This window comes from Columba livia, chromosome 1 (genome assembly GCF_036013475.1).
Source record: "Columba livia isolate bColLiv1 breed racing homer chromosome 1, bColLiv1.pat.W.v2, whole genome shotgun sequence".
Lineage (NCBI taxonomy): Eukaryota > Metazoa > Chordata > Aves > Columbiformes > Columbidae > Columba > Columba livia.
Window position 1 is genome coordinate 179683579 of NC_088602.1, and position 14707 is coordinate 179698285.

At 37.7% G+C, this 14707-nt stretch overlaps 1 protein-coding gene across 3 annotated transcripts in view; it reads right to left on the reverse strand.

Annotated features, from left to right (window-relative positions):
* Positions 1–262: 262 nt before the first annotated feature.
* The window catches only part of TMEM117 (transmembrane protein 117), a 207404-nt gene continuing 192959 nt past the window's right edge, over positions 263–14707 (reverse strand). For all 3 annotated transcript variants that reach the window (XM_065048611.1, XM_021284091.2, XM_065048612.1), the window contains 2 exons: positions 11751–11880; positions 263–2312 (listed from right to left, as the gene is read on the reverse strand). In XM_065048611.1, coding sequence (XP_064904683.1) covers positions 1672–2312; positions 11751–11880 — 771 coding nt within the window. In that variant the 3' untranslated portion in view covers positions 263–1671. The remainder of the gene's footprint in view (positions 2313–11750; positions 11881–14707) is intronic.

Here is a 14707-nt window from a genome sequence, read left to right on the forward strand (position 1 = left end):
AAGTTTATAGGCTGCAGTAGGCAAAAGCTACACATTTATTTTTAGTCATAATTTGTAATGGATAAAAATTTAGTGTGATTATAAAATGAACTTTCTCTTGATGAAATATTAAATGTTCCATAGGGAAAATATTTGATTCTGCCATTACTATGATACTGTCTGTCTTTTTTAGTGTCAGAAATATTTATGATTTTAAATAGGACAACGAATTGGTAAAATGTTAAAAAAAATTGCAAAACTAAGAGAGTATGTTCCTGCCTCATAATAAACAATTGTTGAATGATGTTTATTAAAACTGGCTCTCAAGTGACAGTTAATAAATGCGTAGTTGTATTATGCATGCTAAATTCAGCATTCCAAAAACTTAAAAGCAGATAGATCAAAACAGTGGAGATAAAAAAGTCACAACGACAAAATACAGCAACACCAGTAAATGACAGGGAAATAATTCAGACTTAAAAATGACTTATTATTTAGTAACTTGTAACAACAATTTATAGAACTAAATTAGAGGTAAATCAGAGTCTTTCTGATGTTTTAGATATGCAGTTTTTCTAGTGCATATAGTTTGATCATACAACAGAGGAATTCACATTAGAAAGTCCCCTTCAAAAAAGGAAAAAAAAACAGTTTCTCTATGTTTCTGCTTCCAGGTTACACTTACTAATGGATAATGAATGAAGGAAAAAAAAAAGGTGTACAATAAAATTCAGTTATCAATCTGTTTTAATTAAAACCCTTAAACATTTCTTCAGTATTTGGAGTATGACCATAACTGCACCGATCCGCATAAATACTGGATTCAATGGGCTTTGTGTCCTCTACTGTTATCACTCCATTGGCTCTTTGATGTTGCATAGGTTTTGTGTAATGATGGAGGGAGTTGCTTTGACCATGTATTTTCACCTCTGTTTCTAAAAGGTGAAGGGCAAAACTTTTAATCAAGGAGCCGTTTATCTTTAATTAGGAAAAATATAATTAGGTTTTATCACCTAATTGCTATTACTGATGGAGAAAGTCATATTTTCACAAGTAGTGACCCGTGCTTTATTATCACTCTGCTGTTTACCACATAATAAATCTGTATTTGTGTTTGGCAGCTAGCCAGCCAAAATTAAAATGTAATTGACATGCTTCTCTGCAGTCTGGTCATCAAAGTCACTGGCTTCACAGATGAGTAAATAACAAAGTCAAATTGTGATGTCCTAACATAAACACTTCTTTAGGAATAACTATATTTATCTCCTCTGTCAAGACATCAAATGATACTTGAAATAACCATATACAAAAAGCTTTGCAAAAGAGATCAGAAGAACTGTGCTATACATCTGGTGTTGAGTTAAAAAACAGTTTAATGTCTCAAGGCACCACCACGGTAGAATTTTATACCTGCAAGTAATCATCTAATACACTATTGTACAGTTAAGGTAATGTATTAATAAACACCTTGTGCAATTTTGGGAAGCAATCTATAAAGGAATGTTAGATATACAGTAGGCACATACTATAATACAAATAAAACCCAAAATTCCTAGAAAAAGCATGCTCAGCACCTTTTGGTATAGGTTGAGTTTCTTATTCTAAACACTATGTAAATCCTAACTTACAAAAGGTAAAACTGAAATCTTATAGTAACTGCTTATTTAAACTGATTTTCCTGGGTATTTCCCTCTATGTCACAGGATTACTCTTAGGGACAGAGGACTCTGGTACTGGCTGTAAAGGGCTATCTTGTTCATTCAGTTGTGCGTTCAAGTTTTCAGAAGTTAGGAGAGAAGAATTAAAAACTATTTCACTTAAGTCTGATTTTATGGATACAAGATGTGGTTCTTGAAAACTTAATGGTTCTTCTACTAACACCTGTGTGTTTTCTCGTGTCATTCCCATATCTGATGGTGACTTTCGTTTCATTCTTGTGTAAGATTTGTCTAAATTCTCCATGCCTTGGTCAGTTTTCTGAAATCGCCCAAAGAACCAGATGAAGAAACCAAACAAAGCAAAAGCCAGCAAACTTGGAATAAAAGCCAGGCATTTGACATCAAGGCTAGAGCCTGTAAATCTGCTGTGCAAGAACATGTCTCCTTCAGCGTAGGTCCGGTTGGTCAGTGGGTTAGTGTTATTGGATCTCCACTCCCAAGACAACTTAGTTCTATTAAGGTCTTTCAAGCTTTCTGAGTCCTTCACCGTGTAGATCTTCTGTCCAGGACCGATATATTGACCGTATTCATGAGGTTTGTAAAATATTTGGTTCTTCCACATATTCAGATCCAAGATTAAAACAAGGAAGATAATTCCATAGTTAAACCATTTGCCTGTTTGGAAAAAGAAAGTTCTGTCACCAGATATATCCATTTTATAAGTAGTATAAATGAAGTCATATCTAAAAGCTACTCAGAGAAAAAAAAAATCCTTTTTTTTTATTAATGTGTAAAGCAAAGCTGTAATAAAATTTCCACCATAGTCAGATTTATGCTGAATATCCCTTAGTATTTCACGATTAGGTCTGGGCGCATAATAAAATAATTTTGTAACACAAGCACAGCAGTATATCAATTGAATTCACATTGCAGTTTGTAGGTTACCTGTTGATTAGACCCTTAGTTATGTGGTACAGATCATTTAACCTTAAAAAGCATTAATTCCAGGGCTTAAAAAAATAGTCACATGGAAATTTTCCATGGAAACGTCATATTTGATAGCACTGATTCTATGCTAGGAATGACTGAAATGACTGAAGTTTTTGGGCTTGGCAATTATGCAAATTTTAGGAGTATGTACAGAGATTGTTTGATATACTAACCATGGTGCATAGAAATATTTGGGTGGGGGCAACTGGTTAAACTGTGATTTAGAGATATTATACCCTCAGGAAACAGCAAGGGCTGATTGTAGTCTTGGGAGGCTAATCAGCTTAGCTTTTCTTACAGTCTGTGTAGTGAGAAACTCCTCCAAGGAGTGACTCATGGTCTTACATTGAGCTCCTGCAATACTGGCAGAGGAAACCTTTCTCCTTTATTATTTAAAAATACTCTTTTGCATGCTTTCTCCAGGCATCCAAAAGACATGAAAGACACCTTTATGCAATTTGCTCTGCTTTGAGAAGGGTTTTGGAACAGATGAACTCCAGGTGTCCCTTCTAACCTAGATTATTCTATGATTACACAAAACAAATTATACTATTTCCATAGTCCAAGCTTCTCTTGCATTCTAGCTGGACATATGTGAAGATCTTACTTGTCCACTGCTGACTGGTACCACCCAATAAACTCAGCAAATCTATGTGTCAGCATTATGCGAAAGGACATTCAGGTAGGAATGCTCCTGCTGGTATGTATTATATTGATCTATGCTGGAATAGTATTTAATTATGTCTCAAGTGAAAAAGAAAATGAATGCACCTGAGTATCAAATGATCATTGGCTTGGTAAAGAATAAAAGGATTCCAGTTCCTGAAAGTCCATGTGTTCATATTGTAAGACTTGAATGCTCCAGAAAGGTGCAGAGCATAACTTGTATTTCAGCAATAGAGTTTAGTAGTCTTCTTCAATCTAGATTATACTTAGACTGAAAATTAGCAAAGATGTTAATTGCCTTGTGTTATTATCACTATCCAGAAAACAAACTGCACTGAAAAGACCTTGCAGCCAATCCTGTTAACATAATTCCTGAATAACATATCTTTCCCCCCCCCACTTTGGGTTTTCATCAATATTACAATTGACTTGTTAAAGAAAAATACGGTTTTAGAAGATTATTACCACACTTTATGATATTCAAGTTCCTTGAGTCAACACCAAGACACTGAAAATGGTGCTCAAATATAAAATACAATAACAAATGATACAATCTAGTTTGATACTGCTTCCTGTGGATTTCTGCCCTGTGTTTCTCTCTGTCAGAATAACCCTGACTTCCCCATAATGTATGACCTTTCAACAGACAGAATATATCATAGTGTGTGTTGATGGGCTGGCTGAGACACACATTCACTGAAAAATTGGCAGCTGTCAAACAAAATATAATAGCTGATTTCTTCCTGCTTTTTCCTCAGCTGGGCAGTAAGGTAGATGATTCTCCTTTACTTAACTGCCATTTCTTAGGATACAATAATAATGTCACTATTTTTCAGATCCCTGCCCTCTTTTTTTTTTTTTTTTTTTTTTTTTTTGTTTTAAACCGGCTGTGGGTTCAAAAGTTATTTGATGCTGACTGAGTGTTGGATAGAGAGTGAGACCAACCTACACAGAGAAAATGATCATATAATTCTCACTTTCTTAAGAAAATAGGTTAAACACAAATAACAATGAAACAAACGTTAGAACCATTCTCTGTTTATCCATGGCCAGTTTGAATGAAAACACGAATTAACTACATTCAAAATGTCCTTTCTCTGTTGTAGTTGTTCTCTTGGGCACTTTCTCAAAGAACATTTTTTAATCAATTGTTTCTCTGCATTTCCACCAGAGAGTTGTTTCAACCAGAATGCAACTCCTTGCTGCATTGCCCCCAAGTTAATTCCTTTAGCCATGCTCTTTTCCCATGAAAATGCAGCATAAGTTCATTAAAAAAAAAAAAAATAATCTTCTCATCATTTTGCCATTGGCTTCATCAAAATATTATCTATGGTAATTTATGTTTCCACAGAGCGAAGACAGGCAACATTCCAGAGAGATCTGCTAGACCTTTGGGATGGTAGGAAGGGGAAAAACTTATGTAGGACTAGTATTGCTCTTTCCCTTCAGCTAGACATGGCTAGACTGAAGATGTGTAGGGAGAAAACAGACAGCTGAAAGACCAAAAAGAGAAGTATAATGAAATGGGGACATTATTGAGATGTCCTTTATAAAGAAATTGTTACAGTTTTCTTGATTGTAGGTTTCAGGTATGACCAACAAAGGAAACTTAGACATTGCAATGCTGAGCTATGACCTACCACTGACACCCAGTGGATTTCATAACAACCACCTGTGTGACCACATTGTCCTATATGCAACACGTTGTAGTGCAAACCACTAAGTCTCTTACTCTAACGAGTAAGACTTGAGATGGCAGCCTGCTGCTGGTGAAGATGTTGACCAAGAAGCCAGCAGAAAACACCGCAAACACTGAATAGAGGTAGCCAGGCGCTTCACCTCAGGCTTCATGTTGTACCTACCCTACACTGTGTTTTCATAATTGTGAATCTCTTCTAAGATGGATCTGTTTAAATGTTAAAAATTTGAGTGCTCACCTGATACAAGAGAGATAAACATTTCAATTATTCTGGTTTCATTAAAAGCATGAACTTAAACTCCTTCACTCAGCTCCTAGACAGAGTTAGGCAGAAGCACAGCCCTAAGCTCCACTGTTGGGATCATTGGGTCTGTGTGGACTATAAAGGGTACTTAGAAAAACAGCTTAGATCTGAAACCCCTGTTAATTAAGATGAATCACAAGCTGTATGTCTAAGTGGCAGCTATTTGCCTGAGACACACCTCTATTCTATAGTGGATCTTCTTGGAACTCCTTAAATTTCTCATTTCTAGACAATATTTCCATCTTCTGCATCACTGTCATGCTTGATGAGCTCTATGAGTTTTCCTTTTCTTTTGAAAACTGTTATCAACAGAACCAAATACTGTATATGAGTAACAGTCTCAGTATAACCATGTATGAACCCAATGACATCTTCCTACACCTCCTCAATGTTCCCTGTAGTCATAGGCTGCATTAATCTCCTTAGACACAAAATGACTGGGAGTTAGTGCTGTCTTCATTACTTACAGAAAGTATTTGCCTCATTCTACAATAGAGTGTCCTCTGCTGTCTGTCCAAAAGACATGTACTTTACTGCTGTACTAACAGGTGTAATAGTCAAATAAGCCCAGTTTACCAAGCAATCCTTCTAGATCACTGATAAACATGTTGAAGCAGACTGAACCAAGAGGTCTGACAGTCTCCACTCACAAACATCTATTTGATGATAATTCCCCATGACAAGTAATTTTTGAGACTTATTATACTGACCAAGCTTTAACATTATACGTGTCTAATCTATACACATTATACATGTGTATAATCTATATCTATTAAATGATTTTCTATTGCAACTGAATTTTAGCATATTTTTTTAAGCAAACTTTAAGTCATATATCAAGCTTATATAGGAAATAAACTTTGTAAATTAGAAGTCACTCCTGACGTCTCATCTTACGCATAAACAAGCTCATGCTTATAGTTTTGTGAAGAGTCAGAATAATTATATTACAAAACTATAGATATTAATTTTCTTAAAATATATTTATAATTCATTTTACAGCACTGCAAATTTCACTACAGATGAAAAGTGATAAGGGAAAATGGATTCCCACACTATGAAGACATTTAATTTGTCTCTTAACCATCTTCCGTAGGATCAGTACCACTACTGCTTTAGGGTTGGTTCTGCTCCAGTGAGGTCTGTGTGGCCACAAATGGTAGCATACACCTGGTACCATTTAGTCTTTCTTGAAGCACATGGATTTTTCATAGACACGATTTGAACTGGAAGAATGTAGTACATTTTGCTCTCAAGACTGGAAGGCTACTTACAATAATTTCAGCAAATAATTATATGCAGAATCTTCAATGAAGATTCAGTGAAGTAAATCAGATGGTAAAACAGGCTGTGTCATTCAGCCATGTACTACCTAAAAAGAGACCAGGTTGATCACTGGCATTCACAGCACTGAAGTTCTTCCATGCTATTTATGATATCTGGAGAATCAGGAATCTGGTTTGGTATATCAGGAAATGTGCTGCAATATTGAAATTTGGTGCAATAAGGATCCCCAAAATGAAAAATTGGAGGTACGTAGCTAGCCAAGAGTGTCTCTGTGAGACTGTGTTGCAGAACATGACTTCCTTTCCTAGGCTTTGTAGTCTACAGCCACTACTTGGGGCTGAAAAATGGATCCCTATTTTCTGAGCAAGCATGGCTGTTGAGGAGGTTTGTATCCTCATGGCTAGGGCGCTCACCAGAAGGGAAACCTTGACACTAGAACTGTCTTCACTTACATTGGTTTGGACCTGCATTGTAGGACCATGCTCTGAACACCAGCCTATATGGGACTCTGCTTAGAAACACTCTCTCTGCCCTGCAGAATCTGAACAATAAATGTGCACTGCACATGAATGCCAGGGGATCTCTCGTGACGAAAGAGGTTGGATTTTAATCTTCCCTTTTGCAGAAAGGAACCTATTTCTGTCAGCTGGACAAAATGTTTGAGCAGGGCTCATATTCAAAAAGGCTGATCAGGACTATGAGACGTTCAGCAACCAATCCACAGTCCCACATGCAGCTGATCTGCTGCGCATCTGAGGCAGACTTCACAGATCCAACTACCCCACACCAGCTGCTGATTCTGGAACATTTTTAATTTTGTGTGTCCACTCTGCAACAAAGCAGTCACATCCTAAAAAAAAAAAAAGAGAGATCTCTTGGAGAAGCCAGTCCTTAGCATCTCTCCTGAGGTCAGGAGGAAATGTGAAAAATCCCAGTTATTAAGGCTAGACTCCAGTGGCCTCATGCTGTGTAACTGCAGTCAGAGGCTAGTGTAGGAAATGTTGACTTTAGACTCTTATCTCAATTGCAATTTGCGTCTAAAAACATTCAGACACCTCTGTAAAACATTCAGGTATCTCCGAAACATTCTTCTGTCACGTTAGTGTTATTAGCTAGATACAGGCATACAGACCACTCACAGCTGAACTAAAGCCTCAAATCCTCTGAGGCTTTTTCACATCTGTGTGCAAAGACAGCTTTGTTTTTACCTTTAACCTTTCTATTTTTGCCCACAGGCTTCCCTGTGTAGGTGATGCTTGGCCTGAATCTAGACACACTTTTGGTTTAACTCCACAAGCCAGCCGTGCAAGGCACTCACCAGTAATGAAGGTGATAATTTCTCCTTTGTGCAGAAGGACACTCTGGCTAGATCAGTGCTCAGAAACACATTTATAAACAGCCAGAAAAATGTGCCATCTGTTTCGATAGCTAAACCTTAACATTTCCTATTTGAAACTTATCCATACATTTGACAGCAGATGCTCTTGGATCTCCAGTTCTGCTATTAAAGGGTACCAGCCAGGCCCCCTAGTGCCTTTTAACTATGAAAGAATCTGAAGCAACAAAATTTACTTTCAACTCTTACAAATTTCCCTGGCTATTACAGAAACTAGGATAGACTATGTATTTTCATAAACAGCAGCCCAAGAAGGAAAATACACACATTGCAGTGAACCATCTGTCAAGGGAAATCCAGATGAGTTAAGCAGATGCAAGGATTCAAGTTATTTTTGATGTTCATAGATAAAAGCAGCTATCAAAACAGGATAAAAATATTTAATACCGAGTAGATGCTTGCTAGGAGTTCCTAGATGCAGAGAAATTGGAGTAAAACATGGTACTCACCAGTAAAAATAAGATATGCTTTTGATAGCAAATTTAAAATTACCCTGAAGTATATCAGCTACAAGCTGCAGATGTTAATTCAACATTACTGCCAATTTACAGCATTCAGAAATCACAAGTCAGGCCTAAGGAAGCATGTTATTAGTCTGAAGTAGCAAGATGGGTTAAAAAAATTACACTTAGTACTGTTTTATTTACTTCCTTTTTTAGATGTGGAGTTATGCAGAAGCAACCTTTTTTTTTTTTCTCTGCAATTACAATCTTTAGCTTAAAAAATATGAAAGCCAAAAATTCTCACATAGTCACTGAATTCAGGGGCTCAGACTTTGATGCAAAATAGAGAAAACAAACAAACAAAACCAAAATAAAACAAAACAACAAAAACCCCTGTTTTAAGACTTGTGATAAAATCAGGAGAGCTGGCAACACAGGTCATGTAACTGTGGAATCTTCATCTGTACAGAACTTGCATGATGCCACCAAGCACGCAGCAACAGCAAGGTGGCTTGAAGTCCTTTACTCCTCTGAATGTCTCTTTACCGCTTTATGAGACTGTTGCCCATTAGAGCAACCCAGCACCAAATAGGGTTGCCCAGTGGAGTCCTAGGGCTGCTCTTATTTACATCAATCAGCAGTGACCAAAACAGACTGTGAAAGAACTTGTGAAGAATAAAATTTGTCAGGAAAAGGGTGGTAAATGTTAATTCAGCCATGCTTTCTTTCTTCTTGCTACTTGGGAAAAAAAGGGTTTCTGGTTTCTGCAAATCAGGGCACACATCATAGATTTATAGCCTGACTTTATCCCTATAGCAAAAACTGAAATAAACAATATTCAGACTTCAGTCTTCTTTTCCTGCTTGTTATTAAAAAAGATGTCCTATGGTTAAATTTAACATTCTGGATCCCATGTATTAAACAGGGCTTAAATACAGCAGGCTCCTGCCATTATCAATACCCTACCTCCATATCATCTGCTGCAGTTGCATTCATGTGCATCACTCTCTACCCTCATTTCAGATTGGATTACATTCTTCTTGTCATATATATATTGAACCAGTTCTTTCTGGTTTCTTTTATTAGCTCCTTGATTTGATTAAAAAATTACAAGTATCTACACATCCACACAATAACTGGAGCTTGAAAATGATCCAAGATGATACCCTAACCTAAGACAAGATCTGATGGCAAGAACAGATGGTTCAAGCAAAACTTACCCAAAGGGAGGTTCTTGTGCCATGTGTTATGGCTGTTTATTAGATCTCCTAAAGGGTGGTGTAGCACCAAGATAAAACAGGCACTCAGTAGACAGACTACGTGACATGCAGTCAAATGGATTGATTTGTCTAGCGAATCTAATAAATGGATCTTGTTAATGCTGAGCAGGGAAAAATATTCCTCAGCCCCTATTCATTAGCTCATCCTCATTAAAAGAGTGCCTTCTTGCCAGAAAATCAGAAAGGCCTCCAGTCCTCTCTGCAGAAGACTCTACAAAGCATAAATATTGGTTTATCTCAGTTGGTCTGTTTTCATACAGCAGCGATGCTAGCAGTTGTATTTCTGATCCCTAATTTATGCTCTTTGCTGTTGCTTATTCTTTGCTCTTCCCTGATTAGCATCAATATCTCTGCCTCTTCTACAATGCAAAACTGTTCTTTGCTCTTCAGTCCCTCTTCTCTTCTATCACCCGTTGTTTTTCATCTACATTAATTATATCCTGAGTTTCTGTATCTGGTGGTGCAGCCAACCCTACCAGATCTCAGTCGTTGTTCATATACCTCTGTGCACCCATTCTGCTACTTCTCTTTATGCAATGGAAAAACTGCAGGATACTCAGGAACCTTGTGAGACTGAACCCCTCTAGTCTCGAAAAGCAGAAAAAAAGCCACTTTTTTACTATCCCTGAATACCATGCCTATAGTCCACATCAAATATTCGATGCTTACACTCCTCTTTTTCCTCTCCTTTTCCTTCTTGTTCACTTGGGAGAGAAAAATATGTTCATCATGTACACATCTCATCTTGTCTCACTCTACATCTTCAAGTTACTGATCATGGGATAATTTACTTAATTCTGTTCCATAAACTACCGGTGGCTCAAACAGTCTGACTCAGATGTGCCCCAGCCCTTCTTTCTGCTTGCTGGCTGCCTGGTCTCTCTCAGTATTTCAGCAATGCACCTACATCCAGTTTCAAAACACTTTCCATCCTGCCATCTGTACTTCCTACTGGCCCATTTGCCTTCCCTCATTCAATAGCCAGAAGGTAACTTTTGCACTGATTTTAGCTCCTTTTCTGGGTTTTAATATGATCACTGAGATTTCTGCCTTCTCTACTGAAAATCCCTTTTCTGAGGCCTCGTCCAGCCTATCTCGACTGAGTCCGGGTTCATCACTCTTTCCTCCTCAACACATTTTCTTCCCTTCACTTTTGCTGCCTGGTGAGCTTGTGACTCACCTGCCAGCTCTTGGTCTTATTTTTGTATTATCTCTGAATGCTCCTTTTATCCCTGGTCTGCAGGAGTTTCATATGACTGTGTCACTGGATGCTCTCATCTATCTTGTTCCTGTACTATATCATGTGCTGTGATTGTTTATATTAGCAGTTAAAGACCCCTGTCAATTCACACCTGCATTATTTTTCTATCCATTATTACCCACCTCTTCCCATTACAGAGAGAGGAGCTACGCTCCTTCTGCATAGCCTGAAGGTAAAACCAAAATATTTATCCGTATTTAACCTTCTTCTCTTTTTCATTCCCTACTGTTATTAAAATACTGTCTCACAGTACGCAAGGATCAAGTACTTTTATCTATACGTACCATCCATTTGAATAACCGCACATCTGTTTTATTTGAGGTTATTTAACTGTCTGCTTCTGGTTAGATGACTGATGAAAGTATGGTTATGAGTGGCCTTTGCCAGATGAGAATGACTGAAGTTATGAAAAGATATTAGTATAAATCTTAGCAAGGGCACCTGAATGCATAAGAGATTTGAAAATGAAATAATCTGCTAATTCCCCTTGAGAGTAATTTTAGATAAAAGATCTCTGAAGCTACATTAGGTATTACTTAGTGTCACAAGAAGCTGCTGAAATCCATGAAAAACAGCAGGTCTCTCCGATTCATAAGAAACAGGTTCCTCATTTCCCTGAGATGTTTATACATGGATGATATGGATATAGACAGATAAACAGACAGAAAAATAGTAATCTAGCAGGGACACAACACAAAAAGTATGTGATAAAGACCATGTTATTATACATTTCTTACACAGAAGCAGTTCACCGTGTGACTGTGTCACAATCTGTAACATTACATACCTGTTATATGTATGTGATATTCCTCTTTTAAGATCTTTTGGAAATAAGGAACTTTGAACTGCATGTGTGCAGATGGCAAGCCTGGAAGATTCACTTCAACATCACCCATAAAATGTGGGAACTCCCAGTCCTGTTAAAAAAATAAAGATAAGAAAGTAAATATAAGCTTTCATGGTGTATTTTTACCCTTTAAAATTCCTTGAATTATACTAACAAAAGGGAAAGATACTTTTTTTTAAGCCTCCCATTATTGGATTTTCTTACATGAAGTTTGACCGAACCACTTGAAATGGAATACCTTGTTTATATTAGATATTACAATATGATTTTTACTTCAGGTCTATGTAATTTTGTGTTTAAAAGTTCACTTCAGAATGACAATATTGAAACCACTGTACCAGCTGATAGTACCAAATAGTATAAACATACAAATACCTATACAGCAGCCTTGCAATACTGGTTACAACTAATTCAGCAAACAGTTTACAGGGAAGAAATTGGCAAAGAAGGCCTGACCACTTCAAACATTTCGTATCTCTCTATTCCACTTGTTCAGCTTCTAGAGCGTTTTCAGTATTTGGCCTTAATGCATCTAAATAAACATGCCGTGCGAGTTCAGGTCTTTCAGCATAATCTGCCTGAATCAATCCAAACACAGGTTTCTGCAGTGCTATATTTCAGCTGACTAGGTAATGCTGGAAACGTGGAAGCTTTTACCTATTATTATGCATATTTTGGTAGCGTATGGTAACCCAGCTGAGTAGGAGCTGCATTTAAAGGAATTTTTCGCTTGATTATCTGCACCCACTGTTGGTCACTTGAAAATGGATATAATAGCATGGCTCATTACAGTCCAAACTGCAAGTCTAGCAATAGTGCTAGAATCAGTACGATTACTGCTGGAGTGGTTAGTCTGTGTGCTGCAGGCTGCTGGTGATCTGTGGCTAAAAACACACTGACCCTGTTCCCATGCATACATCTGGATTTGTATCCCACCAGCTACTGTAACCAGCATCTGAATTGCTAAAAGTAAGGTAAAGGAATCTGTAATGTGAGGAGGTCTGTGACTTGAGCTTCCTTCATATGAAAACCATCCCAGCGCAGTCATCTCTCCAACAGAACCAAGCCCAATTCTATTCAGTTTTATAAGGCTGGAAAGTTTCCTACCAGGGTAACGAAAAAAAAAAAAGTATTCAAAACTAAGAATCATCTCTGAAAGAGAAATCACTATCTATAACTTAACTTCCAAGAATTGCTAAGCAGTGGAAGTGAAATGGAAAAGTTTTATGAGTGGGGAATAGCATAGCCCAAACACTAACAGCAGCTGATTTGTGCTAACATATCATGATACTGAGTTAAATGGATTAACAGGAGTACAAGCAAGGAGAAAACCTGACCCTCTGTACCTGGTTCGCAATGTTCACAGTGATACAGAAAGTGCCAATTTACAGATGCAGAAGATAAGAGAAATAAGTATGCTCTCTTTTTCCCTTATCACTAATGCAATGCATGCACTCCTAGTCAGGAGGGAGGAAGATAGCTGCCCAGCTGCACAATCCCTTACGCTGCATCTGCAGCCATCTCCTCACAGGCGCTAGACATTCAAAAAGTGCCCAAAGAGAATAATTTTATGGGTGTACACTCTCAGTTCACAGTATCTAATATACATCTCGGGCCTCATGTCTTATGTTAATTCATACATACTCTCCTCCAGGAATAAATAGGAAGAAATATGTTATTCCTGAAGATAAACAAATGGAAAGCTGTGGATGTTGCATTACAAATAAGTAAATATGGGACTATAAATCCAGCCTCCATCTCTTGCTTTGCCCCAGTGCCCCTACTGTGCCTTTTGCTGATTTACAGACAAAATTCCACTGTACAGAATTTCATATTGGACTGTGTCTTTGCATCTGAGTTTATAAAAAAAGTTCGGCACTTTTTCTGATAATGAGTAACCAGAATGCCAGCTCTGTCAGATGTGCAGTTTACTGTATTCATTGTCTCAGCAAATAATTGCTGAGAGTGGAAATATTTAATAAATCAAAAGCAAAACAGAGAAATCCAACCCCAACAGTTGCTACTGTTTACATTACGACAGATGAATGGAGAGCCCATTAGAAAAATACATATTTGACACTCCAAACTGCAGCTACCTTTCAGGTGTACATTATTTCTATTTTCTACACACATATCCCATACTGTGAAGCATGGCTGAAAAGTATCATGACCTCTGTTACCCTGTAGCCCAGTAATATGGTATTGCATTGTATGGTACCACCATGGCTTTACAACTCTAACACTACTATTTAGTATACAGAAATATCGGCCTGGTAGGACAGCAGCAGCATCGAGAAGTGGAGCCACAGGATGTGGCACAGAGGAGGGAACACATGGGATGGTAAGAGATGGGCACAGGCTGGCACTGGAGACCCCACGGCTATGAACAACTCACTAATGCTCAGCTAAATAAATGCAGACCTGGGGCTGGAGAAAACTGCTTTTAGTGGTAACGAGGAGGACAAAAAAGTATTTACCACATGCGAAAGGTGCTGTGTATGGTAAACAATGTGGCTGCAATGTGGAGGTTCAGACCAGTAAAGAAAAAACAAAGTCTAAAAGTGTGTTAGCAAACATGAAAATGTCCCCAGGTAGATCCTAGAGTGAGAGAAAAGAAACCATCAAGATGAACATCATGTCCTTACCAGCAAAGGTCTCCAGATGCCAATGACACGCTATGACACCCCCACTGACCCCCACCAGAGTGGAACTACCCATTTCAGGATCCACAGGACCAGGAGGAGGGTGGAGAAAACACCAAGAAAAGCAGTAGAAACTAAGGAGTGTGTGTACAACAACTATGACATCATTGTTGTTTATTATTATTATTATTAAACAATATTATTAAACATTTTTATTATTAATTTCTGAAACTTTTTCTCCATAGAAGTATTATT